We start from the raw sequence: 24,688 nt of genomic DNA on the forward strand, positions 1-24,688 counted from the left end.
CATCAAACATGATTGCCAAATGATAAAATAAGATGTGAAAAAATATTCACACAACACATCTTATAACAAAAAAAATTACATTTTACACTGAGGTGTCAATCCAATTGGCGTCTCCTTTGTAAAAATATACATGGGCGCCAATTGGATTGACTGCACCGTGTGCCCTAGTTAATACAATTGACGTCTCCTTCAATTTTTAATCCTCCTATAAGTATGATTCTTTGGAATGTTTTTTGAAATGATGATTATTTTGGAGATTTTCTTAAAAAATTGAGTTATTTTGATAAAAAAATTATTTTATTCTGATTTTCATATTAAAATTCATTAAAAACACCATGAATATTATTGAAATATGTGAGATGTTCGGTATAATGGGTGACATGATAAAACATAATCCTAAAGTAAGTTAATATAAACTATTCACGTGACATTGAAAACTAAATGGTGTATTAGAGTGTTTATCATATTTAAAATAAAAAGAAAAAACAGCAGGCGTTCCTTGCTTGCATTGCATTCCAAAACAGCGTCACCGACGGTGCCGCTTTCAGCGCTACAGTCTACTATAACACGTCTCTGAGTCCTGATTCGGGTGGGACCCACGTTTACTACATGTTAAATTAGTCCTAACGACAACGTTTCGACTCGCGGATTTAGCAACGCATGTCTCGTGAAACGAACATGTATTGAAGAGTATTGCAAAAGGAAAGTGCTGTTTCATTTCCATCTTCCACCAATTCCAGTTCATCATTCTCGTTTGTTCATCATACATTGCTTCTATTAATTACTAATTGGTTATATCACCATCAACATAGCATATATATATCCATTTTCCATTTATTTTTAACAAGATATATAAATAAAAATTTGATATAATTGGTTTGGGAATTGGAAATGGCGGCAAGAATTGTCAAGAGACGCCACGTGTCAAGTAGGTTAAGCTGCAAGCTGTTCATCCTCTTCTCCGTTTTCGTCTTCTGCGTCGTCGTTTTAGTCACCGCTGCTCTCTTCACTCTTCACTCCAATTCTACCAAACCCTCAATTCGAGTTTCTCAAGCTTTCTATCATGGTCCTCCCAAAATCGCTTTCTTGTTCCTCGTTCGCCGCAATGTTCCGCTTGATTTTCTTTGGGGGGCTTTCTTTCAGGTTCCCACTCTTTCTTCTTCTTCTTCTTCCTTTTTTTAGTATTTTATTGATTGATTGTTGAATTTTTGGGATGATTTCAACGGTTTTGGTTTTTTTTTCTTCTGCAGAACGGTGACGTTTCGAATTTCTCGATATATGTTCATTCAGCGCCAGGGTTTGTGTTGGATGAGTCTACTAGCAGGTCTCACTTCTTTTACGGTCGTCAACTCAGCAATAGCATTCAGGTGACTTGAAAGATCTCTTTTTGAATTCAAAGGTTTCATTTTATTTGAAAATTAATAGCATATGGGGTGGAATTTATATAAGTTGGAGTGTTGTGTGATTTTAGACTGTGTAAAATTGGTTATAAAGTCTCTATTTTTGTCATTTATGTGTGATTAAACAAGTTAATAATTGTAATGTGATGCTTGCATGATGGAGACATCATAGCCAATTTCATATTTTTGTTTCTGGCTTAGTCAAATAACCCAAATACATGAACATGTTTTATCACCTGTTTTTAAGAATTCAGTGTTGTATATCTTAGGTTTTATGGGGGGAATCAAGTATGATTCAGGCTGAAAGGCTGTTATTGTCGGCGGCTTTGGAAGACCCTGCAAATCAAAGATTTGTTCTTCTCTCGGATAGGTTAGTATTTTCAAGTCTTGTATTAACATAAGTTTTTTTCTAGATTGTTATCTTCTTTGTCTGTTTCTTTCTTTGTTTTCTTAACATTTCTTGAGGCAGGGATGTGTTGGAACCTGGGTTTTTTTTTTGGCATAAACATTACTTGGCTATGATAAGAAACTGAGTTTCTGTTTTCCTTGTGCAGCTGTGTTCCTCTGTACAACTTTTCCTATGTGTACAATTATATCATGGTTTCTCCAAGGAGTTTTGTGGACAGGTAGAAGAAGGCTTTGGTTCTTGAGGTGCTTAGCACTTATTTATATTTATTGCTCGATCATAATCAGTCTACACTTATATATTTGACAGGTGAATTGAACTGTTTTGTTTATATTGTTACAGCTTTCTAGATGCGAAAGAGGGTCGCTACAACCCTAAAATGTCACCTAAGATACCAAGGGAAAAATGGCGTAAAGGGTCCCAGGTTACTTTTCTTATCTTTGATTTTGTCTTACTGAACCTCATTGTTATTCATTCCAATCATACTAGACCCTTTCTCTTGGCATTTTTTTTGTCTACAGTCATGTTTTTTTTTATTTGTTGCACAAATGCAACATATTGTCTAGGTGTAATTCAAAGTTTTAAAGAGTGATCATGATAATAGCAGCGTTTTGAATCATCGTCAAATACAGCTGCTGTAGTCTCAATTGAGGTTGCATTGAACTTCCAGTCGCATAATAAACCATTATGCCATGGCCCAGATCGCGGTCGCGGATCTCCGTACAAAAGTAGCTTCTTTTTTTGTTCACTCACAAATTTAGTTGATACTAGCTGATGATGAAGCATCAATTTGGCTTGTTGAAGGATTGACAGAGTATAAGGAAATGTTTGCCAAACTATAGAACTAGATGTGCCAATTATAGAATATGGTAGAGATGTGAATATTTAGATGTATGCAATCTTTTTTTAACGTACTTGAGGAACAAATAGTTTATTGTTATCACACTACTACAAACTAAAGCCAGTGTTGCTTCACAGAGCTGACACTGGTTACATGCTAAATGCTTAGTGCTTACTGATAAAGTTATAGTGCTCCACTTTCAATGTTTTGTGGGTAAGTTCTAATATGGGAATTTTAGCAGTAGTTGTTAAACTGGGATTGTTGGATGAAATCTTCAACCTTTTTATCCTAAAAATTATGTCCTAATTTGAATTTATCATGTTTTTCCAGTGGGTCACCTTAGTTCGTAACCATGCAGAAGTGATTGTTGATGATGAAGTTATCTTCTCTGTCTTTAAAAGATACTGTAAGGTATGTGCGCTATCATTAGTTAGCTTAATTACAATACTACATTGGCTACATTCTTGTATTCATTTATTAGAGTTTGTTGATATTACATCAAAATCATCAAAAAGAATTCAAAACTGAACTCTTTAGCATACATTACTATACTAGACTGGACTAACTGCAAGTCTGTAATATGCTAATACTATTGAAAAACCTATCTAATGTCCTTCTTGCTTGGCAGAGGCGTCCACCAATTGATATCAGAAAGGGAAAGCTGAATCTTGTAAGTGGTCTAGTTTGAGTTTTCTTACATTCTTTGCTTTTAATAGGGAGTTATTAGTTGAAAGGTAGATGCTTTGAAGAAATGTTTGATTATACTGGAAGCTCCAAATAATTGTATCTGAACAATAGAAAATTTAGACCCTGTTTTTTTTGTTGAAACATTTTGTTTTCACTTTCTAAAATTTGTATTCATTTTATCCACATGTGAAATTTGAGACTAAAAATTTGATGTTTTGACAAGTGAACTGGTGTGGAAGGTGATATGATAATTTGAAAATTGACATGATGACATAACAAGTGATATGATGACATTTTTGTTCAATTTGACTGATTTCCTTACAATCTATAGTACATGTTTTTTCGCCTGTTTTGACCCATTTTTGTTTAAAACTCTCATGACAATTCTACACATTATCATATCACTTGACATAACAAAATTTTTGCCATGATTTTACAAGTGAGCAAAATGTCAAAGGTTTAAAAAGTTGAGGGACTAAAATCTCGGATTTAGAAATGGAGGGATAAAACCTCAAATTGAATCAAACATGAGAACCAAAACTAAAACTAAGCCTTTTTTTTTTAAAATCAAACTAGATCATAAGCTGCTGCTGTGTTCCCTCGTGTAGAATATGTCTTATACGAGTAGCAAAGTTCTCAAAGTTGAACGGAAGTCTATGGACTTGTCCTGTCAAGCTCTTAGAACTGCAATTCCGAAAACCATCTTTGAAGTTGGTAAACAAGGAAAACCACCCTTAATCAGTTTAACTTGTCTGGTTTTCAAAACATTAATAAGTCATGGGAACCACCCTTAATCAGTTTAACTGTCTGGTTTTCAAAACATTGACAAGTCATGGGATGATATGTCTCTAATTTACTAGTTTGTGAATTTCTTTTGATGAAACTCTGTTTCAAAACACATTGAGAAAACTAATTATCAGCAATAGAGTATTTGGATTCCCACTTTCCCTTTTGTAGCATAATTCTAGTAGGTAATTATTGTCAAAGATCTAAAGGAGACTGAGATTGAACATTTGATGAGTGAAGCATTATGGCTAAAAGTGAATTGCTTTTTTTTACATCTAATGAGAGTGTATTATTCAGGTGGGTTACTTTTCACACCCACAAATCGAACATCGAATGGATATTTTCTTTGTTGTCAGTGTCAACAGTAGACTGAGTATGATGAAACCATAATGTTTATAGTACTGATGATGCTGTGATGCTACTCATTAACTATTTTACGCTAAGATTTGTATATTTTCATATTTATTATTATTTGATATGGATATGGTTTATAGATAATCATTTGATATGGTTTTGGTGTAAGTGCAGAAACTTCAGAAGCAGCACAACTGTATTCCAGATGAGCACTATGTGCAGACATTGCTTGCAGTAAGTATTGATATATTTTTTCTCATTATCTACATTTGTTGGTCAGGGGATGTGTTCTTCAATCCTACATATTATTGCTTTTGCTTTATTCCCGAATGACCTTAGTGAAATAGTGTGCAATAACTCTTCAAGGGTTAATTTGCTTGACTATTGTTTATAACAATAAATCATATTATAGATTTCTGTTTTTGTGCTATTTTGCTAGCTGCACGGCCTTGAAGGTGAACTTGAGCGCAGAACAGTGACCTATACCTTGTGGAACCAGTCGACAACAAAAACAGATAATAAAGGCTGGCATCCTATTACCTTCAGCTATGCAAATGCTGGTCCTCGAAAGATAAAGGAAATAAAGGTTATCTTTTGGTTCCTCATACTTGAGTATATATTTAGCAAGTTTTGGATTTAAATGGATGATTAAGAATCAAAACTAGATAAAAAAGAAGGATTCACTTATTTGAACCCATTCTTTTTTTATTGCTCTGGAACATACTGGGGTTAGAACTTGGAATGGTTGAAAATCCTCTTGAAGCAAATATAATTTTCTTGAAAAAATTTCTGGAATGCTTGATTGGACACAGTATGATCCTATATCATGGTGCAAGCACACAAAAACTGCCCCTTTATGATAAGATCCAAGTGTCCATGTTTCTTGGAAGAGTTGAATAAAGGCTCATAATTGGAAAAAAAAATAATTGTCATCTGTTTTGCTACTATTGGCAAATGATTTGTTTTTTCCGCTTTTGTGCTCAAAATAAGATTTTATGGCTTTACATCATTAAATCAATTTTCTAATGTTTGTTGAAGTGATTACATGTTTTCATGCAACTATTTTCTTTTCCTCATGTATTCTTTTTTAAAACAGGACATCAGCCATGTTTATTATGAGACCGAGTACCGGACAGAATGGTGTCACAGCAATTCAACCTCTGTTCCATGTTTTTTGTTTGCTAGGAAATTCTCTCGGGGAGCAGCTATGCGCTTGTTGAGCGATGAAGTTATTGGCCACATTGAACTTTCTGCATTACTAGGCAATGACCTTTGAGACATGAAACTTGTGCTTCTGTCAAACCACTCTTTAGCCGTATACTGATATCTAACTGACTTACATAGAGATCCATACTTCCAAAGTTCCAACATCCAACGGAATCGCCTCGTGTTATACACAACATACTCCACACATAAGTTTTGAAGGCAAGTTTGTAGCTTTGGTTGAAATAGCTAAAGCTGTGTAACAAGCTGATAGGACCATTTTATCTAGCTCAGTTAGAGGTTTTGTACATCATATCACAATTGTAACAATGATCAGTCACATAGAGCAGAATGTTATTAGTAAAAATAACGCATTTGTTTTTAGAATATCTGGAAAATTTATATTTGATTGATGCGATTCTCATTGCTGACTGATAAAGAGATTCCTTCTTTCCTCCCTTATCACTCAAACTCGATGAGAGACGAGTAAGTTATTAGTTGAAGAAAGACTTGGAAAAACAATCAAACTTTTTCAGAAGTAAAAGTTTGATTAAGTGAAATTATCCCACTTCAAAATCAGCATCAAGTCACATGCTTCAACACATTATCTTCACAGTGTCACACATTTTGTGTTCCAGAATTTTATTCACAGAAAATTGTTAAAGGTCATGCAAATGTATTAAAAAAAACAAACAAACAAGCAATATACAGTTTGTTAAATACCATCAGTTCTCAAATGAATTATAATCAATGGCTATAGGAATGCAAGTTAAGGTTCATGAGAATGACTAAAGCTGATAAATCCACTGCTCATTATAAAGTGAATTGCAAGGAATTCAATGATTCAATGGATGAATAAAAATCTACAATGAAACCAAAAAAGAATCTTATGTATTTATTTCTCATTAAACAATATATCAAGTGCCGCAAAATAAAAAATCAATGAATGCAAGAAATAATCAAGTACTGAGAAACAATTGAGATAATAACATTTGTACTCAATGTTCAAAACCGGGCTAGAGCTTTCTTTCCTGAAGGTTTCCATCCTCTTTGGCGAGCTCTAAGTTCCCACAAAGCAGTTTCTTTCATCTGATTTTCAAGTGTCGTTTCAGCTCTTTCCCTAGCTTCCTCACATGTCTCCATTCCTGAATTGCATTTATCAGCTTCCTTTTGATACTGTGAAGCTACTTTCTTAGACTCTAACAGTAATATATCAGCACGTCTTTGCTTTTCTTCAGCTTCACTTTCTTTTTGCTTTAACTCTTCAGACAAAAGATCTGTAAAACTCTTCCCTGCTTCTTCACTCACCTCTGGATCCTGCCTCATGCATTCTATATAATATAATAATCAAACATCATTTTCAATGGTACTAGTTTTCAACTTAAAAATTATAATTTTTAAACTTTTGTATAATTATAATCAAATACAAATATACATAACATTTTCCTTATAATAATTGTAACCATTACCTCGTACCTATTGTTTTTTTTTTCTTGTGTAACATAGGAAAGAGAACTAACCTAAAATAGAATTGTTGCCCAATCCTGCAGCATAAAACCAACCGAGACAGCAAAACGACAACCAATGTTAGACCAACCATGATCAGTGACTATGTTAATAATCAAACAACATAAGTTAAGAAACAAAACACAATCTTTGTCGTTTTTAAAAAACTATAAAAAAAGTAGAAAACTGAGAGGAGAATGAAAATGAAACCTTCTGGGATGGAAAGAAGGGATTGAAGAGAACAATCACAATGACAAGGAGGACAAGAAGAAGAAGAATCAGAACTGAAGGTGTCGTGGAGAGTCCATAACAAAGGTGGTCCTGCAAGATAACATGTTAGACAGATTCCCATAATCCAAAACAACACTTTGAATGCCCTTTGCTGCCTTCTATTCATCTTTTTTTCTTGATTTGGCAGCAATTCTTGGGGAAATTAACAAGATCTTGATGATTTTGGGTTCGTTACGGTGATTCAGTTTCAAGATTTGCGTATCTCTCTCACTCTCATCTTTCACTCACATGCATGCCTACGTGTGTTTCTCTTCTTAATTATTACTCTTCTCTATTGTTATTTATTGTAAAAATATTCAAATAAAAATATTTTCTTTTTATAAAATAAAAGTCATTTTAACACTTATAGGTTAGATAAAAAGAAATATACATTTGATATATTATATATGACTTCTAAATATTTTAACATTAGTCAGCACAAATTTATTTTAAATTATCACTTAATATTTTTCATGTTTGATGTTGATTGATAAAATTTAGATATTAATTAAAAGCATATTTTAATGTTATTTTTATATGTATATTGCTTTCTTCAATTTCTAATTTTATCAGAAAACTAATTATATTTAGCTAGTTTATCTACTAACCTCAAATTTTCACCCATAAATTTAAAAAAAAATGTAGACTAAAATAATCATAGGCTAAACATCAAAGAAGATTTAAAATTAAATGATCTATTAATAAATATAATTCAGAGTAACATTTCATAACATATGTTATAATGATGGGTGCTTTTGCTTTCAAAGTTAATGTCCAGTTCCTCCATTTTGTTCATTTCCTTTCTCAAAATTTTCATGGTATTCTCTATTTCTAGAAACTGAGGGTGTGAGTTATGATCTGTGAAAAATGTAGTGATGATTCCATGTATGTCAATAAAGCTCCAACCAGGAATTTTTCTTAAGCCAAGAGATCTCATATGAGTCCAAACCTCACCCACACCTTCCCACTTGTTAGTTGAAGCATAGCAGTGTGCTAGTTGTACATAATTTCCAGCACTCATAGGCCTCAGCTTGAGAATATCATTGGCAATTGTATCACCAAGTTCATTATTACCATTTGCTCGACAAGCGTCGAGAATTATGCCCAACACATCAAGTGCTGGTTCTGAGAACATTTTCCTATACAAGTTATACGCCTCCTCCACCTTTCCAGCACGGCAGAGGAGATCTACCACACAAGCATGGTGTTCGAGATTTGGTGCAATCCCAAAATCTCTAGTCATAGATTCGTATATGTTCAAGCCTTGATCGATAAGTCCATTATGACTACAAGACGATAAAACTGAGAGGAAAATCACATGGTTGGGTTTAATCCTAGTTTCTAGAAACTTTGAGTATAACCTTAATGCAGTTTCCCCTCTACCATGATAGCCATATCCTGAAATTATGGCACTCCATGAGACCAAATCATGATTTTCCATTTGGTTAAAACACCTTTGGGCAGTGTCCAAATCACCACATTTACAGTACATGTCTACCAAAGAAGTATCAACCAAGATGCAAGGCCTAAGAGCATTTCTTATTACAAACCCGTGGATCCATTTTCCAGGGTGTAGTTGCCCGGTGGATGCACACCCTTGAAGAAGGGAAACAATGGTTAATGAATCAGGTGCTTGACGACAAGACCTCATTTCATTAAAAAGAGAAAATGCCTTATAAACATAGCCATTTTGAGCATATCCCGCAACTATGGCATTCCATGAAACTAAATCCCTTTTGTTCATCTTATGGAACACAATAGAACTCTGATCCAAGTGGCCACATTTTGCATACATTGTAACAAGAGAGTTATGAGCAGCAGTATCCAATGACAATTCTTGCCTTAATATATAACCATGAATAGATGTACCAATATTATAAGAACCCATTTGTGCGCAAGCGGTAACCACACTGGCCATAGTCTCAGTAGACGGCTTCATCCCAAATTTCAACATCTGATTGAAAACTGCAAGTGCTTTGTCTGCATTCTCATTCTGCACAAGGCCTGAAATCATTGCTGTCCACAAAACTACATCCATATCTATACTCCTCTCAAACATTCTAAATGCAACATCAATGTTTCCACCTTTTAAATACATCACAATCAATGATGTTTCAACATGTGCATCTAAGTCAAAACCAGCTCTTAAAATCTGGCCATGAACTAACCTTCCCAATCTCATATCACCTCTGGATGCAGCCACAGACAACACAGACCCAAAAGTCTGTAAACCGGGCTCAAAACCTTGGACCTTCATTGTCTTGAGAAGCAGCAGAACTTCACATAAATCCCCAATCTGGGCATAGGCAGATAGCAAAGAATTCCATGAAACAATGTCTCTTTGATCAATAAAATCAAACAATTTCCTACAATCTCCAATGCTTCCACATTTCGCATACACATTCAGCAAAGAATTTGATAAGTTCAAATCTGACATAAACCCATAACAAGTGGCACAAGCATGCAAACACTGCACATCAGAAAGCTCCGAAACACCAAACAACAAGCTCAACAAAGTAACACTACTGGGTTGAGTTCCTTGGTAACGCATTTGGTGAAACAAAGAAAAGGCCTCATGAACATCACCCATACGAGAATAACACCCAATAACGGTAGTCCAAGGTACAACATTTTTCTCAGGCATAAAGTCAAACACTTTGCGGGCAACTTGAGAACACCCGAATTTAACATAGAAATTGATCAAAGAAGAGGCAATGTAGGAATCCGTGGATAACCCATTAACGATGATGCGTTGATGGAGTGAAATTCCAGGGAGAAAGAGGTTAAGAGAGGAACATGCTTTGAGAAGACTGGGGAATGTGTAGGCATCAGAAGCGACGTGTGCATTGAGCATGGATGCATAGGTGATGAGAACTTGACGGTGAGAACCTTGAGTTGAATGGCGGTTGATGATTGCATTGTATGAATTGGTGGTGGCTGAAGCTGGAGCTGGGAAAGAACGGTGTGGTGGTGATACTATAAACCGTTTTTGGGCCTTGAGACTGAGCAGTGAATGCGGTTTTGGCTTGATTGAGAACATGGTCCATTCCTTGTGAAGTTGCTAAGCTCGAATATGAAAGACAGGTTTAGTTGACAGGAAGTATTTTGGATAAACTAAACATTTCGGCGCACAATTCTGAGACTAATGTCTCAAAGTTATTGAGATTTGTTACAAGAATTTAAATGTTTTTTCATGCACCAAATGCGAAACAGAACCTCTTCCTCTCCTGCTCACGTGACCGTCTTTAAGGGCGTGTAATGCAGACTATTATACATTGTTCAAAATTTATTAAGATTAAAATGTGATTAAATAGACTTTTATAAAATATTTATACCATTAAATTGTGATTAAATATAACTTCTATTATTTTGTTACCGTTAAACTATCTTTAATCTACATAAAATATCCAAAAATTTGAGATGACACTAAATATAAGTCAAATGGTTTGTGTAATAATTATTTACAACAACTTTTTTTTATAGCAGCTTATAGTACAATTTCAAATTTTAATCATCTTATTTTCGAGGTCACAAAATTCTTCATCTTCATATGAAAATTAGAGAAAATCACAAACTCGATGAAGATAGAGGAAAATGTGGAAATGTAAATTGGTGCATAAGTTTGTTACAATATATTTATATATAGAAGGGAGTACTCTAACTACCTTCAACCAACTAACAACTAGCATTAACTCATTTGGTTATGTTATTCTACATTGTATGTGCTATAGTAATGATGTAGAAACTTGTGACTCAAGTTAACTTGTTATTCAAGTTAAATGCTACTAAGTACTTAAACACTCTCCCTTAAATTTATCATGGTATATATTGAACATCTTAATCTTGGATATGAAAGAATTAAAGTTTCTAGATGGTTGAGGCTTAGTAAAGAAGTCTCCAAATTGAGTTTGTGACTTGAATGGAAGTAACTTGAATGTGTCTTATAGTAGTTTTTCCCTGACAAAGTCGCAATCAATTTTCAAATGTTTTATTCTTTCATGAAAAAATGAATTTGTTACAATGTGAATTACACATTGATTATCATAATAAAACATCAGTGGTTTGTTGCATTTTACTCCCAAATCTTGCATCAAATAGAGTAACCACTGAAGTTCGCAACTAGAAAATGATAAGACTCTATATTCAACATCAGAGGAAATTCTGAAAACTGTGTGTTGCTTCTTTGATCTCCAAGATATCAAAGATGAGCCAATGAAAAAGAAATAACCTGAGGTTGATTTTCTAATATCAATACACCCTACCTAATTTGAATCTGTGAAACCAAGAAGTTGTAAGTTTGAATCTCTTATGAACAATAAACCTCTTCTAGATGAACCTTTGAGATACTTCACAACTCCACAAGCTGTGTCATAATAAGTGATGGTTGGTGAGGTGAGAAATTGCCTTAGTTGTTGTGTGAAAAAAGCAATGTCTGGTATGATGGTTGCGAGATATAGCAGTTTCCCCTACTAGTCTTATGTAACCGAGGATGTCTTCAAAAGGTTTTGTTGTGTCTTGATGCAACTTGGCAGATGGATCAAGGCGTGTCTTAACTGGTTTGGAACCAAGTAAATCAGTGTCCTTCAACAAATCCAACCAGTATTTCCTTTGGAAAATGTTGATACCAGTTTTGGAATGAGCAACCTTTAATCTTAGAAAGTATTTTAGCTTGTCGAGATCTTTAATTTTAACTCAACATTAAGTATAGTTTTGATCCTGTCAATCTCATCTATAGAGTTTTCTGCCAATATTACATCATCCACATATACCAGTAATGCAATGAAATTGGACTCTTTATGGAGTGTAAATAGTGAATGATCCGAGCTAGGTTATTTGTATCCTTGAGCAATTAAGAAACCTGTCAATTTTATCATACAATTTTCTACTAGCTTTCCTTATACCATAGAGTGATTTCAACAACTTGCATCCTTGATTTGGTTTTGGACTAGTAACCCCTTGTGGCACTGACATATACACTTTTTTTTCATGTAGATCTCCATGCAAAAATTATTAACATACAGTTGATGTAAATGCCAAGAATTAATGGGAGTCAATGCAAGTAATATTCTCACAGTGGTAATCTTTGCCACACGTGAAAAAGTATAAAAGAAATCAAGACCTTCAACTTGATTGTATCCTTTGGCTACTAGTCTAGTTTTATACCTCTCTATTGTGCCATCGACTTTGTGTTTCACCTTATAGACCCATTTTCTACATAGACTTAACATTAGGTGAGGAATCAACAAAAATCCAAGTTTTGTTATGTCTCAAAGCTTTCATTTAAGAGTTTATTGCTTTAACACAACAATCATGCTTACTTACTTCTTTATAATTGCTTGGCTCAGAAGTAGTAGTGATAGACAAGGCAAACTTTTTTTGTGAATCATAGAGATTATTTAATGAATGAAAATGGTTAATAGGATATATTATACCTGAAGAATTTTGGTCAACTGATTCTTTTGAGAGTTTGCATATGTAGTCTGACAAATGGTTTGGTTTTTGAGTAATTCTAGTTTATCTTCTCAAGTTTTATGGTTCTAGTATGTTCTGTTGAAACACTTTTGATATGACAAGTATTTGTTTTATCGTATCCACATGGATTATAGTGATATCATTGTCATTCCACATTTAATAATGTTTTAAGGAAGGATTTAAAAAGGTTTTCGACTGTGCTAAGAAACATTCACTAAAAAGTGTAACAACGATAAATGATTAGGAAATAAGCGTTTAAAGAAACATGTCAGGATTAAAATTCATTAACCATTTTTATATGTATTCTAGTGATCTAATATGTGAACACCATTATCAATCACTATTATCACGTATTACTCATCGACATTGTTTATGTATAAACAATGACGCAAAATCTCACCGTATTGTTTAGTCGGTGATCTCTCTACCTATTAAATAATACAATGATGTTTAAGATCTAATACATGTGAATATCAAATCCCAAATCCATTTCTAAACTTTGGTTTTTGATAGATGAAAATCTTAGGTCAATACTTGGAAGATATTTCTCAATATTCATTCAAACTCGTAGATTTAACATGTAAACAGATAACATCAATATTGATTCATAATATGTTCACAAAACAACGTTCAAAAGAAATACATACAAGTTTAGCTAATTACATATAATCCGGACACAAAGGATTTAGCTACACATCATTATGGTAGCTTGCTTCATAAAAAAAGAAAAGAGATGAATGAGTATCAACAAGGATTTCTCGAGTATTGATGCGTATCCAACTCTGATTTTCCAATTTATGAAGTTCTCTGATTTTTTGGTGTATTTGATGCTCAAAGTTGGTGTTTAACCCTCTCCAAATGAAGTGAGAGAGTATTTATAAAATAAAATAAAAAAAATAGACCGCGCTAAGCTTCGTAGACGGCGCTAAGCGCGTCTAGATGACAAAATCCATCAAACTGTCATAAGTCGCGCTAAGCGACACCAGATCACATTAAGCGTGGAAGCTCCTGCCCAAAAAATTTGGATGGCGCTATGACCGCGCTAAGCCCTATCTCCTGGCATGTCTTTGATCCAAAAATGCATGTAGAAGCCCTTGTGTTGTCTTTTAGCATCCAAAGCTTCTCCAATGCAACAAAATTACACAATTAGATACAAAAATGATTAATCTTCATAATATTTACATGATTAAACTAAAAAGCTAAATTTACACGAAAGTTGAGGGATCAGTATATGTTAGATGCCCAAGTTTGCTTATTTGAGCTATCAAATGTGGGCATCTTTCACTCCTTTTTGTCGAAAAAGTGTTTAAAACCGCCCTTGCTTTTGTTGATTTGCAATACTATGTGAAATAATCTTGGTACCTTTAATTTGTGTGTTATTGTGCAGGAATTAGGCATGAAAGAGTATAGAACTAAGGCACAAGCAAGATGGCAAAGGAACCAAGAAAGAAAGCAAACATAAGCAAGCTCGCTAGGCGAGTGAGGTAGCGAAGTATTCGCTAGGCGAGCACGCAGCGAGATGCCAGTGAACACTCCCAGACTTGGATAGAACCAAAAAGATCAAAACTCGCTGTGGCGAGGGAAGTAGCGAAGTATTCGCTAGGCGAGCATCCAACGAGCAAGTAGCGAACACTTCCAGTAGCAAAAAGATCAAAACTCGTTGTGGCGAGGGAAGTAGCGAAGTATTTGCTAGGCGAGCATCCAGCGAGCAAGTAGCGAACACTTCCAGTAGCAAAAACATCAAGACTCGCTGGAGCGAATGAGAGAAGCGAGGGCTTCGCCTAGCGAACAAATGCAAACTTGTCTGGGATGATTCCTCTGGACGCAGGCTCTTCTGGTGACTTATTTTGGGGCTCGCTAGGCGAACCATTCTGCTCGCCTATCGAGCATGACAACTCAGCAACCTAGGCGAGCATGACAGCTCAGCAACCATTTCTATAAGTAGTATGGGCTACTTTTTGGAAAAGACCCTTTTATCTTTTTAATCATCTTTTTACTTGTTTTTTGCTAAGAGGTGATTTTTGTGCCCTAGAAACCCCATTTCTCATTCTTCTTCTTCTCTTGACAATATTTTACAAAAAGAAGGTGGATTCCCATCCAATCTCGATTCTTCGACTCAGATGTTGATCAACCTTCTTCCGAAACTTATTGTTCAAGCTACCATGAAAATGAGTAGCTAAGTCTTTCATTTTGTCAAGGTTAGATGTAGATGATCATAAGCTTTGTATGTATATGGGTTGATCATCATTTGTAAACTCTTTGATGGTGAATGTATGGTGAAAACCTTGTTTTATTGATAACTCTTTGTGTTGGTTTATTATTGAAAGGTGTTTTCCAACTCTTGACCTAGGTTTTCATCCATCCTTGTTTTTTAGCTAGAGATAGTTTTGAATGAGTTTGTTCACTAAAAAGTTAAACCTAAAAGTTGTCATTTTGATAGATTGTGTGAGAAATCAACAATGGATCAAAATGGGGAAAACCCACAATGTGTGTTAGAAATAAACACATTGGGAGGATTTTGTGAATGTGTTTATCATCTAATGGAGTTTATGAGTTTTGTTTGATCGAACATATGCATGCAAAGTGATCGTCGAACCCTAACTTTGACAATCTTACTCAAATCGTAAAACCAAAACTTTTACCGTAATTTCTTACTTTTTATGCAAGCTACCGTAATCGAAAACTAAAACCCCCTTGTTACTATAAGTTAAGAACTTAACAACTGTCGAACGACTGCAATATCACATAATCCCTGTGGAGACGATAACAAATCCCGATACTCTATCCCTGTTCTAACAAAATGGCGCCGTTGCCGGGGCTTGTGAATTGATATTGCGAGCATCGCAATAGTTGCTGAATTTTTAACTTCTGAATTTTTGACTTGTGCTTGTTAATTTGTTTGGTTTAGTGTGCAGCTTTCGTTTTATGCGAGGGCAGGTTCCTGAGGACCAACTTCTTTTTGATCCCGAGATCGAAAGAACCGCAAGGAGACTGAATAGCAGAACGAGACGAAGGAGGCAACAAGCTAGACAACGACAAGAACAAGGAGAAGGTTCTTCTACAACACACCCACCACCTTTCACACCTATCATGGATCCACCACCACCACCGCCCGTTTCCACACCATGTGTCAACAACCCGAGGAATACAACTCAGTTTGCCAACCACACGGGAAGGCAAGCCGAGATGAAGACGGGAACTCTTAACTTGCTATACGGAAGTCCATTCACCGGAATGGACCATGAAGACCCCTTTGCTTTTCTCACCAAATTTTACGAGATAGCATTGGCAGCCGGAGTTGATCAAGCTCAAGAGCTACCGTTGTTCAAAAGACTATTTCCTCATGCTTTGCTCGGCAAAGCCAAAGATTGGTACTTGGATCAAACACCTGCAGTCATGACGGATTGGAACGTGTTGGAAGAGAAGTTCATTGAAAGATTTGTCTCCCACAACCGATTCATGGAATCCAAAACGGCTATCTCCGTGTTTTCTCAAGGAGCCAACGAATCATTGAATGAGGCATGGTATAGATTTAAATCCATGCTTCGAAAGTGCAAAGGGCATGGTTTTGACGAATTGACGCAAATCCACATTTTCAAGAATGGCCTTCAACCTAATTGCAAGACTTTATTGGATGCTACCTCAGGTGGTTCTTTGTTGTCTAAAAGCGCCGCCGAAGCTACTGATATCATTAACCGTATGGCTCTAAATGACCTCCAAAGTCAAAATAGAGGCAACACTTTGAAGAAATCGGTAGTGCTTGAACTTGGGACAAACGATGCTATTCTTGCCCAAAATAAACTCATTTCACAACAAGTTGAACTCTTAACTCAACAAATAAAAGAGTTGAAAGAGCCTTCAAAAGCTAAACAAATAGCTTGTTGTGAGCTTTGCAAGGGTGATCATGACACCGAGTTTTGTCCACCTCCCGGGTTCGAAGAGGTGAATTACATGGCGAACCAACGAGACTACCAACCGAGGCAACAACAACAACAACCGTATCAACAACATCCTCAAAATCAACAACAACACTTTCAAGGGAATCAAGGGTTCCAACCAAGGGCTAACTATCACCATAACCAAGGTTATGGGGGTGGTACTTCTAGCCGTCAAAATCCTTACCAACCTCAACAACCGTCGGTCGTGACTTCAAAGTTAGAAGAGACATTGACACAATTTATGCAATTGTCGATGGCTAATCAAAAGAGCAATGATGCGGCAATCAAAAATCTCGAAACTCAAGTCGGTCAACTTGCTAAACAACTAGCGGAACAACAACCCGGACCATCTTTTTCGGCGAACATGCAAACGAATCCAAAAGAGCATTGTAAAGCGATAACGACGAGAAGTGGAAGGGAGTTGATTAGTGAGAGTGAAAAAAGATAGGATGAGAAAAAAAATGAGGAGAAAAAAATAGAGGATAGCATTGATGTTGAAGTTGGGGAGTGGAGTGAGGAAGAAGTTGAAAAGAATGAAAAAAATGGTGAAGTAGAAAATAAAGAAAGTGTGGAAGTTGAAAAAAATAAGAGTGATGATGTGAAGGTGGAGGGAGTAAAAAAGAAAAGAGAGAGGAATTCTAGATTTTCTAAAGGAAAGGAGGTAGTGGGCGCTACTCTAATCCAAAACCTTCCGTATCTACATGCTTCATCTAAGAGGGAGAATGAACGACATTACGCCCGATTCATGGATATATTCAAACAACTTCAAGTGAACATTCCGTTTGCCGAAGCATTGGAGCAAATGCCTAAGTATGCGAAATTCATGAAAGACATACTTACTAAAAAGCGGAGGTACACGGAACCGAAGACAATTGTCCTAGATGCTAGTTGTAGTGCAATCATTCAACGGATGCTTCCGAGAAAAGAGGTTGACCCAGGACGAGTTACTTTGCCGGTTACAATTGGTGATGTCTATGTCGGAAAAGGGCTAATTGATTTGGGGTCAAGCATTAATCTAATACCATTGTCTATTGTGAAGAGGCTTGGCAACATTGAAATGAAGGCCATCCGGATGACTTTGCAATTGGGCGATAAGTCGACTACCCATCCTCATGGGTTAGCCCAAGATGTATTGGTCAAAGTTGACAAATTCTTCTTCCCGGTTGATTTCATTGTGATCGATATGGAAGAGGATGACGATGCTCCGCTTATTCTTGGCCGACCGTTCATGAAAACCGCACGCATGATGATTGACGTTGACGACGGTTTGATGAAAGTAAGGGTCCAAAATGAAGAAGTTACTTTTGATCTATTCGAAGCCATGAAGCATTCAAAGGATAGTCGTGATAGCTTTCACATTGATGTGATCGAAGAGGCAACTTTTGAAGTTTCTAAACATATTCATGAGATATCTCCTATGGAGTTAGCTCTTGATGACTCCTTTGAAGTTTTCACAAGTGAAGAAGAGCAAGCTCTTGATGAATGCCTAAGGGAACTTGATAGTCTAAAAGAGTTACATCTGTGGGAAGTTGAGGAGGAAGTATTGAAGAAGGAGGTTAATGAAGAAAAATCACCGATTGAATTGAAAATGTTACCTTATAATTTGAAGTATGCATTCCTCGACGAGACCGAAGCAAAGCCGGTTATCATAAGCAATCTTTTGTCAAAGAATGAAGAAGCCCTTTTGATCAATGTTTTGAAAAAGAATCAAGAAGCCATGGGTTGGACTCTTTCCGATCTCAAAGGAATTAGTCCTTCCTATTGCATGCACAAGATCTTAATGGAAGAGGACTTTAAGCCGGTAGCTCAACCGCAACGCCGCTTAAATCCTACTATGAAGGAAGTTGTTAGAAAGGAGGTTGTTAAGTTGTTGGATGCGGGAATGATTTACCCGATTTCGGATAGCCCATGGGTTAGTCCTGTACATGTGATTCCGAAGAAAGGTGGCATTACCGTGATTCGAAATGAAAAGGATTAGTTGATCCCGACAAAAGTGGCAACGGGGTGGCGTATGTGCATTGATTATAGGCGGTTGAATACCGCAACTCGAAAAGATCACTTTCCACTCCCGTTCATGGATCAAATGCTAGAAAGACTTTCTGGGCAACAATACTATTGTTTCTTAGATGGCTATTCCGGGTATAACCAAATTGCGGTTGACCCGGTCGATCATGAAAAGACGGCTTTCACATGTCCTTTTGGAATTTTCGCATACCGTAAAATGCCCTTTGGGTTGTGCAATGCACCGGCGACTTTCCAAAGATGTGTGCAAGCTATTTTTGCCGACCTTATCGAGAAAACAATGGAAGTCTTCATGGACGACTTCTCCGTATTTGGTGGTTCCTTTGGTCTATGCTTGGACAACTTGGAAACGGTTCTTGAAAGATGTGTGAAGACAAATCTTGTTCTTAATTGGGAGAAGTGCCAGTTCATGGTGACCGAGGGGATAGTGCTTGGCCATAAAGTCTCTTCAAGAGGGCTTGAAGTTGATCGTGCTAAAGTTGAAGTGATTGAAAAGTTGCCTCCTCCGGTGAATCTGAAGGGAGTCCGAAGCTTTCTGGGGCACGCCGGTTTCTATCGGCGCTTTATCAAAGACTTCTCAAAGGTAGCTAGGCCTTTGAGTAACTTGCTAGCTAAGGATCAAGTATTTCTTTTTACTTATGAGTGTTTACAAGCTTTTGAAATTTTAAAGGAAAAATTGGTTACCGCTCCAATTATAGTCGCTCCAAATTGGAATTTAAATTTTGAGCTCATGTGTGATGCGAGCGACTATGCAATCGGAGCGGTATTAGGCCAAAGAAAAGAGAAATTTTTTCATGCGATACACTACGTAAGTAAAGTTCTTAATGAGGCTCAAGTTAACTATGCCACCACTGAAAAAGAATTACTTGCGATAGTGTACGCACTTGAAAAGTTTAGGTCCTATCTTATTGGTTCCAAGGTCATAGTGTATACCGACCACTCGACGATTAAATATTTTCTCACTAAACCGGACTCGAAGCAAAGGCTCATCCGTTGGATCCTCTTGTTGCAAGAATTTGATGTTGAAATCAAAGACAAGAAAGGATCGGAAAATTTGGTGGCAGATCATTTATCTCGCTTAGTTAATGTGGAGGTTACCGCTTCCGAGAAGGAAATCCGGGTAGAATTTCCTGATGAAAAACTTTTCAAAGTTCAAGTTAGGCCGTGGTTTGCGGACTTTGCGAACCATAAGGCTAGTGGTTTGGTGCCTCCCGACCTAACTTCGAACCAAAAAAGGAAATTTCTCTCGGATGCTAAGTACTATGTGTGGGACGACCCATACTTGTTTAAATTAGGTGGTGATAACCTTTTGAGGAGGTGTGTTACTGGCGATGAAGCGCAAAGCATTCTTTGGCATTGTCACAACTCGCCTTACGGCGGACACTACAATGGGGCAAGAACGGCCACTAAAGTCCTTCAGTCAGGATTTTATTGGCCTACTATTTTCAAAGACGCAAATGCCCATGCGCAAAGTTGTGATAGTTGCCAAAAAAATGGTGGGATTGGTAAGAGAGACGAGATGCCTCTCCAAAACATCCAAGAGGTTGAAGTATTCGATTGTTGGGGTATCGAATTTGTTGGACCATTCCCACCCTCATATGGTAATGAATGTATGCTTGTGGCGGTTGACTATGTTTCTAAGTGGGTTGAGGCGATTGCCTCACCTCGGGCGGATGCTAAAACGGTAATATTTTTTTTGAAGAAAAACATCTTTTCCCGTTTTAGAACCCCCCGTGTGTTGATTAGTGACGGAGGGTCGCACTTTTGTAATGCACCGTTAGAAAGCGTTTTGAAACATTACGGTGTATCACATAGAGTGGCGACTCCGTATCACCCACAAGCAAACGGTCAAGCCGAAGTCTCTAATCGTGAGATTGAGAGAATTCTTGAAAAAACCGTGTCGAATTCTACAAAAGAGTGGTCGCAAAAGTTGGATGAAGCTTTATGGGCATACCGTACCGCTTTTAAAGCTCCAATTGGGTTAACTCCTTTTCAATTGGTATTTGGTAAGACTTGCCATTTGCCGGTCGAATTGGAGCATAAAGCTTTGTGGGCTCTGAAATTATTGAACTTTGATAAGGATTTGGTCGGTGAAAAAAGAAAAGTGCAATTGCTTGAGTTGGAAGAAATGTGCAATGCCGCATATCACTCGAGTTGGTTGTACAAAGAAAAGGTGAAAGAGTATCATGACAAAAAGCTTAGGAAGAAGGAATTTGTGCCCGAACAGTTGGTCCTTTTGTTCAATTCTAGGTTGAAGCTATTCCCCGGAAAATTGAAATCTAAATGGTCCGGGCCATTTCGTGTCAAAGAAGTCAAAGAAGTCAAAGAGTATGGAGCTGTTGTCATTGAGGACTTGGAGAAAAAAGATAGTTGGACGGTTAACGGCCAACGTTTGAAGATTTATCTTGGCGGTCTTGTGGATCGCGAGAGCTGTGCAATCTGCTTGGATGCTCCTCTATGAGCATCTCGAACCGTCGAGCTTATCCGACGTTAAACAAGCGCTTGTTGGGAGGCACCCCAACATTATAAGTATTTACAGCTTTGTGTTGTGTGGTATTGGTTTTCAAATTGGTGGAACCTTGCTGAATTGTGCTGTGCAATGCTGTTTTGAAAAAAACAAGATCCTGTCATGTTCGCTAGCTGCTCGCTAGGCGAAGACAGTAGCGAGCCGTTCACTAGCTGCTCGCTAGGTGAAGACAGTAGCGAGTCGTTCGCCAGCTCTTCGCTAGGCGAACATTGCGTGACAAAACTTTATTTTATTTTTCAGAGGGCCACTCATTTGGGCCCAAAACCCACTTATTTTGTTTTAGTCTGAACATAGGGTCACGAACTCACTCTCACTTTCACACTTTTCACTTCCATCTCACACAAAAACTTTGAGAATCATCCTTGTGCAAACCCTAACTGTTGCATTTCAGAATCAATCAACCTCTTCAATCAGGTTTGTTTTGTCTCCATTCCTTTGTGCTTTCAATGTTGTAAATTCTGAAGAATGAGTCATTAGGGTTGAATTTGGGAGATTAGGGTTGAATTTTAGGTTTGCATGTATGTTTAGAACGATTCCTAGCATGTTAAATTACTTTGTTTCTGGAATGGGTATCATTAGACTTTAGGTTTTCTGAAATTGGATTGTTAACAGTGGAGAACTCAGAATCCCGTAACATTCGCTAGCATCTTCGCTAGGCGAATCTGTGGCGAGCATTCGCTGTCACTTCACTAAGCGAACCCGTAGCGAATCTTCGCTGGGTCCTCGCTAAGCGAAGCTGTAGCGACCATGACAGCATCTGGTTTTTCTGTTTTGATCTCTAATCTGTTTTGTGGTTGTGTGTTGTTTCTTTTCTATGATTTTACATATGGCATCCAGGTCAAGTGCTGCAAAAAAGAGAAAGGTCGGGAGCACTTCCCGCACTGTGCCAATTCAATTTGACACTGATAAATTCGTTGGGGCGAAGCAAGCCGCACGTTATGTGGCGTTGGAGAAAAGGAAAATCTTACCTGAGAAGAGGTTTTGGATCAACGCACAAGGCGATTATCGGACATTTGCAGGGTTGATAAATAGCAAGAAATGAGACAAGTTGATCTCTCCACCCGAAAGCTATGATATTGATATAGTGCGCGAGTTCTATGCGAACGCGCTGCCAAATGACGACGAGCCTTTCACTTGGACTACAAGAGTGTCAGGACGTCAGGTCGCTTTTGATAGGGATGCTATTAACCGAGTGCTTGGTGAACCGCTCCATCTGGGAGTTAATGAGAGGGATGCATACCACAGAGATCTGAGGCTCCACAGGAACACTGATACTATTTCTGCGGCCCTGTTGTTTGAGGGAAAATCGATTGAGGTGAACCCATCTAGGGTTCCTGTGAGGTGCCATCGGGAGGATATGATACCCTTGGCTCAATTGATCTTGATGCTGGTTCTGACTAACATTAAGCCCAAGTCACACACGTCGACTGTGCCGATCCCAGTGGCACACTTGGTCAACTGTATTCTAACTAATGTACAGATCGATGTGGCGCAAATCATTGCGATTGAGATGAAGTGCATGGTTGAGAGCGGGCTGAAGTCGGGGGCGCGAGTTAACTGCCCCCTTGCTTTTCCTTGTCTCATCATGGCTTTGTGCCTACAGTCGAGGGTGAAGCTACCCTCCCGCAGTCAGGTAAGGATTCCGTCCGCAATCGACGATCGATTTGTGGACAAGTACTGTAATCCGAAGAACTTCCGAGGTAGTACATCTGCTGATGATACCGGGGCTGCTGATGGTCCTGGTGCTTTTTCTCAGGGGTTTGATCCTTTCCAGCAAGCTGTTTGCAATTACAATTGAGATTGGATGGCGGCGACTCAGCGCTCCATGATTGATATACATGACTCTATGCACGTATTACAGTTGCAGGTACGTGACCCTTCTGGAGAGCATCCTATGATGACGCATGAGCAGTTCCTGCAACATGCTAGCTGGCCTAAGGACAAGCCTGTTTTCGGAGAGGGGGCGGGTGCTGGTGCTTCTGGTGCTGATGGTTCTGGTGGCGCTGATGATGCTAATGATGTTGATGCTGATGATGATGATGATGATGATGATGGTGATGATGATGGTTCCGGTTCTGAGGCCGATAGTGAAGAGGGTTCTGAGTCCTATGAGGACTAAGTTTTTTTTATGTTATGTTTTATTTTCTTGTATTTTCAGATATTTGGTATTTTGGTTATGTACTTTTTGGGGTGTTTTATCCCCCACGCACATTTTAACATTTTGAAGTGATGGTTGTTGTTTATGTTTTAAATTATTGTGTTTGGTTTGAATTTCTTTTGTTTAATAAATTTTTAGTTGTTGAGGGTCAAACCTTCTAGATTGGTTGCTCCTCAAAGAAGTATCCAATGAAGGTGCATCCGAGCTTGGATGGCGATGATAAAAATAAACAAGCGAATAATGCTAAGGTACATGGTTACCTCCGGTTAGAATTTTAGAATGCATTAAGAACTTTACTCTTTTCGTCATTGAATATTGTTCCTTTTGCAACATAATTGAATGAATGATTCACCTAGGGCTTAGAACCACAAATTGTGAGGAAACCTCCATTGTACACTAAAATGCTGGATTCTAATAAACTGTGTTGATTCATTTGATTCATGCTTTGTCTTTTATTATTGTGAATTTGTGGAAGCAATTAGAAATGATCAAGGCGCTTGTTTTCTTTCGAGCACAACCAGTTCCAAATACAACTTACCCGTGAGTAGAGAGTATTCGTGAACCCCCTTGAGCTTAAACAGTTGAATCTCAGCTTGAAATAAGGCGAGACGTCAAAACCTTTTTTCTTGAAACCCTGAAATTTTTGATAATTGTTCTTTTGCCGTAAAAAGTCAAGATCATTCACTTGGGGTGAGTAAAAGATAAGTTGGGGAGAACGAAAATGAGAATCGGTAGGTGCCACAACTCTTGAATAACCGAGCAAGCATTAAAAAAAAAATTAGAAAAGAGAAACATTTGTTTTGTGAATACGATGTGAAAAAAAAATGAAAATGAATGCTTGCTTGGAAGAAAAATAGTGAAAAACAAAATTGAGTTGTGAAGGTTTCAAATGAGAAACAAGTGGAACGAAGTTGAGATGTGTGAATAGCTTGTACAGTGAATGTCTCTTTTGCGTCGGCAAGTTCGTTTTCAATGGCCTTAGATATGACCCTTGTTTGTAAACCTGACCAAGCTACAACCGGAAAAGACCTTAGTGATCTTCGTGCTTCCGCATTTTCATTTATAATTGTTAGACATTGTATGAATTGAATTGACTTTTGCATTGTTTGTTGGAGAGT

General features: G+C 37.4%; 3 protein-coding genes across 3 annotated transcripts; 1 reads left to right on the forward strand and 2 right to left on the reverse strand.

The window, feature by feature from the left end:
- Positions 1-533: 533 nt before the first annotated feature.
- On the forward strand, positions 534-6,064 carry LOC127077551 (glycosyltransferase BC10). Its single transcript, XM_051018725.1, has 10 exons — positions 534-1,143; positions 1,251-1,367; positions 1,670-1,770; positions 1,955-2,026; positions 2,149-2,230; positions 2,978-3,058; positions 3,276-3,317; positions 4,649-4,708; positions 4,914-5,060; positions 5,571-6,064. Exons 1-10 carry the CDS (start codon positions 892-894, stop codon positions 5,748-5,750), a joined length of 1,134 nt encoding a protein of 377 aa, XP_050874682.1. The 5' UTR covers positions 534-891; the 3' UTR covers positions 5,751-6,064.
- A 482-nt stretch (positions 6,065-6,546) lies between these two features.
- LOC127077567 (uncharacterized) lies at positions 6,547-7,717 on the reverse strand. The gene is made up of 3 exons (XM_051018726.1): positions 7,394-7,717; positions 7,198-7,221; positions 6,547-7,008 (listed from the first exon to the last, which is right to left on the reverse strand). The coding sequence occupies exons 1-3, from the start codon at positions 7,578-7,580 to the stop codon at positions 6,683-6,685; spliced, it is 537 nt and encodes a 178-aa protein (XP_050874683.1). The 5' UTR covers positions 7,581-7,717; the 3' UTR covers positions 6,547-6,682.
- Positions 7,718-8,122: 405 nt separating this feature from the next.
- On the reverse strand, positions 8,123-10,680 carry LOC127077535 (pentatricopeptide repeat-containing protein At4g04370). Its single transcript, XM_051018724.1, has one exon. It carries the CDS (start codon positions 10,491-10,493, stop codon positions 8,166-8,168), a length of 2,328 nt encoding a protein of 775 aa, XP_050874681.1. The 5' UTR covers positions 10,494-10,680; the 3' UTR covers positions 8,123-8,165.
- Between the last annotated feature and the right edge of the window lie 14,008 nt (positions 10,681-24,688).

Source organism: Lathyrus oleraceus, chromosome 1 (assembly GCF_024323335.1).
Source record: "Lathyrus oleraceus cultivar Zhongwan6 chromosome 1, CAAS_Psat_ZW6_1.0, whole genome shotgun sequence".
In the NCBI taxonomy this organism is placed as follows: domain Eukaryota; kingdom Viridiplantae; phylum Streptophyta; class Magnoliopsida; order Fabales; family Fabaceae; genus Lathyrus; species Lathyrus oleraceus.

Coding starts and splice junctions, on each gene's coding strand:
- LOC127077551 (XM_051018725.1), top strand. CDS start 892: ATGGCGGCAAGAATTGTCAAGAGACGCCACGTGTCAAGTAGGTTAAGC. Junction 2,027..2,148: donor CCAAGGAGTTTTGTGGACAG/GTAGAAGAAGGC, acceptor ATATTGTTACAG/CTTTCTAGATGCGAAAGAGG. Junction 5,061..5,570: donor GAAAGATAAAGGAAATAAAG/GTTATCTTTTGG, acceptor TTTTTAAAACAG/GACATCAGCCATGTTTATTA.
- LOC127077567 (XM_051018726.1), bottom strand. CDS start 7,580: ATGAATAGAAGGCAGCAAAGGGCATTCAAAGTGTTGTTTTGGATTATG. Junction 7,222..7,393: donor CCTTCTTTCCATCCCAGAAG/GTTTCATTTTCA, acceptor TTTATGCTGCAG/GATTGGGCAACAATTCTATT. Junction 7,009..7,197: donor GGGCAACAATTCTATTTTAG/GTTAGTTCTCTT, acceptor TATATTATATAG/AATGCATGAGGCAGGATCCA.
- LOC127077535 (XM_051018724.1), bottom strand. CDS start 10,493: ATGTTCTCAATCAAGCCAAAACCGCATTCACTGCTCAGTCTCAAGGCC.